This window comes from Myotis davidii, unplaced genomic scaffold, assembly GCF_000327345.1.
Source record: "Myotis davidii unplaced genomic scaffold, ASM32734v1 scaffold332, whole genome shotgun sequence".
Taxonomy (NCBI): domain Eukaryota; kingdom Metazoa; phylum Chordata; class Mammalia; order Chiroptera; family Vespertilionidae; genus Myotis; species Myotis davidii.
In genome coordinates, this window is record NW_006285779.1 from 1,388,489 (window position 1) to 1,392,440 (window position 3,952).

Here is a 3,952-nt window from a genome sequence, read left to right on the forward strand (position 1 = left end):
TACTCGGTCAGCTGAGAGTTATTGCCGGCACAGAGCACAAGCTCACTGCTAGACACTCGCTAGAACAAGAACTAACACTGAGATTTACCATGTGTTGGACTCTGCTCTCCATGTTTTAGATTAACTGATTTTATGTATAAGGAAGACATAATTATACTCATTGAACAAATAATGACCTGAGACACAGAGGTAAAGCAATAAGTAACTTAGCAAGTTAAACAACTTGGAAGGGGCAGAGCTGGTCACAAATCTAGGCAGTGAGTCAACAGTAATGCGAACACTGCCCTCACCCTCAAGGAGCTCACACCCTGGTACAACTCACAGGCTTAAGGCAGGCAGTCACCAACAGGGCAATGTTAGTACTTGTGGGAACACAGAGCTGGGCACGCACACGGTCTGGACAAGCTTCTGGAAGGCAGCGGTATCTGAGCACATACATGAAAGAGGATTTGGAGAAAACCAGGCAAAGTGAGAAGGGAAAAGGGTCTCCCAGCAGGAGTTGATAAGGTGGTGAGTTTGGGAAACTGAAACATTCAGTATGGCCGGAATATAGTGTGTCAGCAGAGGGATACCTTTGTAGAGGTAAACAGGAACCGATCAAGAAAGGGCTTGCAGAGTATAGTCCTGTTTTGTTTTCCTTTCCAAAATTACTGAGCCACACATGACCACTGATGTAGCTTAAATAAACAAATGGTTTTCAAATAGGAACTGAAATTTCTTACATACACACCTTAGAAAATAACTCAAAGACCATCTTTTGGCACGCTTTCTCATAGGGGTCAGCTGGCAACAGCTTCTTCTCTGGATATGCTTCATCCAGGTACTCACAAGTGATGGCAGATTCGCAGATCAGTTGACCCCGGCTGTTTTCCAGAACTGGCACCAGACCAGCGGGATTCTTCTTAAAGAACCACTCAGGTTTATTTTTCAGGTTGATGTTGACGACTTCGTGCCTGAAAGACACATAGCAAGACAATGAAGAGAATGAAATTTTTTGTGCTTCTGAAAATCCTCACTGGCCCTACCATCCACTTAGCTGATCAGACCCCAAATTTAGGAGTCCACTCAGCCTTGATTCCTTTCCCCTTGCCCCCCTTCCTCAAGTCAAACGCTCAGCTAGACCTCCAAGTCATATTGATTTTATTCACTTCTCAGCTTTATCACGGCTACGTCGTCCAAAACATCATCTGCCACCTGGACCTCTACAACAGTCCCCCACCAGCCTCTAAGCTTCCATGTGGCCTCCCTACACTCCATCTGCACACATGGCCAGGTGGAGCTTTGACAAAATTAGATCAGGTCACTCTCCTGCTTGCAACCTTCCGACTGCTACTCATTACAAAGAGGACAAACCCTCAATACTTTCTATGACATGTAGGGCACATTTGATCTGGTCCCTGCTTACTTGTCACACCTGTTTCCTACGACTTTCCTTTGGTCATTTTGATCTGGCCCCATCGGCCTTTCTTATATTCCTTGAATTTGCCAAACATGTTCCCATCTTAGAGCATTTGCACTTACTGGTCCTCTGCCTTCTCTGCCTGTCTTCCCAGGTCAAACACCAAATGTGCAGAGAGCCCTCCCTGACCACCCATTGTGAAGATGCTGAGAGCCTCCATTCCATGATCATCTTGTTTTACTTCCTTTATTAAACTGATATGTATCTGAAATTACTCTGGTCACTTATTTACCCATTATGTCAATTATCTAGAGTGTAAGCTCCATGAAAGCAAGGATCTTATATGTGTTGTTCATATTAATATATACATACACCAACATCTTTTTGTTGTTGTTAATCATCACCCGAGGATATTTTTCCATTGATTTTTTTTTTTTTTTGAGAGAGAGAGTTGAAGGGAGGTGGGGAGACAGAGAGAGAAACATCGATGAGAGAGAGACACATCGATTGGTTGTCTCCTGCACATGCCCCAATCAGGGCCTGGGTCAAGCTTGCAACCGAGGTATGTACCCTTGACCAGCATTGAACCTGGGACCCTTCAGTCCTTGGGCTGATGCTCTATCCTCTGGGCCAAACCAACTAGGGCTATACCAATACCTTTGTAGAACAGCATTTAGTTTAAGGGTTTAACTATGTAATCACCCGTGGAAACAAAGGACTATCCAGATGAAACACATCAGTGTGTATTAAAAGGTTCATGTGCTGAAATAACGTTGGACATTCAGATATGAGCTACTGCAAGAAAAATAAGGCCCTTTGCCAAGGAATTATCAACACTTCTGAAATTGTATAGTATAAAAACAAAAGGTAGATCCTAGGCTTTTGTAATAAAGAAGGTTCTCAGAACACACGGATTAGGTGGTAACCTGGCATCATGAGTCAACAAGTCACAAGTTGAAAGACGCACCTTTTAAAGAAAACCATGCTTTGTTAGGTTATACCATGTGGTAAAAATCTAGTACCTCTCTGATGAATCTCCTGGGACTCAAAACTGACCCATGAATGTAGCAGACCTCTGTTGTTTGCAGTATCTGGCAGCTGTCACCATTCTTCACACCCCCCGCCCCTCACACACACACTATTATGCTAAAATCATTTCAATTTTCCTTTGGAAAATGCCCAGGAAGTAAGGTAGGGTTGTTTTTTGTTTGTTTGTTTGTTTCTTTAAAATATATTTTTATTGATTTTTTACAGAGAGGAAAGGAGAGAGATAGTTAGAAACATCGATGAGAGAGAAACATCGATCAGCTGCCTCCTGCACATACCCCACTGGGGAAGTGCGCGCAACCCAGGTACATGCCCTTGACCGGAATCGAACCTGGGACCTTTCAGTCCGCAGGCCGACGCTCTATTCACTGAACCAAACCGGTTTCGGCAGGTAGGGTTGTTTTCAACCTGGAGTTACAGAAGGGCACATAACCCAGGATTTGGTGCCCCGAATTCAGCTGCATCTTGCTCTTGGACTTTTCAATTATGTGAGTACGATATATGCCTTTTTTTCAGTCCAATTTGAGTTAGAGTTCTCTTACTTGCAATAAAAGAATTCTGCCTAATACAGAAAATAGTATAGTATTTTGATAAAAATACAGTGTTTTGAATAAATGTTACTAAATGTTGAATATTTGGCTATGTGTCCAGAATCAATTTCATCCAAATAAAATGCCAAACTTAGTGAAGTGAGGGCTAATCCATAAATAATTTGGTGTGTGTGTTTTTTCTTTAGCATGCATCTTATATTTCTTTTAGGGAAAGGAATTGCTGCCTAATCCTCCCTCCTAGAAGACTAAAATTCATTAATAAATCTTAAGCACATACACGGAAAATTTCTTAAGAATGGGGGCTACATTTTAAACTTCCACATCTTAGGCACCTAATGTCTGTTCCACAGATTCCAAAGGTCATGGGAAGGGGGTGGTTCCAATGGATCTTTGGTGTTGCCAGAGAGAAGTCAAATGACACTGCATTATTCCTGAGGCTAACTCCTATGCCAGAACCAGGCCAGTTCCAATGAGGCTTCCCAAAAGACCCAGCCTACAGGAATAGGTACAGCACAGTTAACTGTGCACCCTGCCGGGAGAGTGGAGGTCTGAACTCTGTACTGGGGCTCATTATCGACTATTGAGTAAGGAAGGATACACTCAGAATAACAGCCAACAATATCAGATAAGCTGGGCATGAATGGAGAAGTCGGTGAAAGTGCAACAAGGGCAACTGACCAGGAATCGGGGATCTACCAGAGCTAGAAGAGCCGCTGCCTGTCACCCCCTTAGCAGGAGCCCACCTTTCTAGTCCATAAAGCGGTTAGGTTCATCTAGGGAGTGTCCTAGACAGCGGGATCTATGGCATTTCCGCCGCCCCCGGGAGAGGGCCCATAACTTGCCACGCCCTGCCCAAAAGGCTGAGAATTCTAATTTAATTTGCAGTAAAGGACGCCCCAGGGTCCCGTTCCGAGATCCCCGCCCCCACCCCCTCTCCGCCCCCGGCCCGCAGCCC

General features: G+C 44.2%; 1 protein-coding gene across 1 annotated transcript in view; it reads right to left on the reverse strand.

Annotated features, from left to right (window-relative positions):
- The window catches only part of GSTO1 (glutathione S-transferase omega 1), a 7,258-nt gene extending 5,563 nt beyond the window's left edge, over positions 1 to 1,695 (reverse strand). Inside the window, exons 1-2 of the mRNA XM_006756651.2 lie at positions 1,692 to 1,695; positions 731 to 1,002 (exon numbers count right to left, since the gene is read on the reverse strand). Of these exons, the coding sequence (XP_006756714.1) occupies positions 731 to 1,002; positions 1,692 to 1,695 (276 nt within the window). The remainder of the gene's footprint in view (positions 1 to 730; positions 1,003 to 1,691) is intronic.
- Positions 1,696 to 3,952: the final 2,257 nt, after the last annotated feature.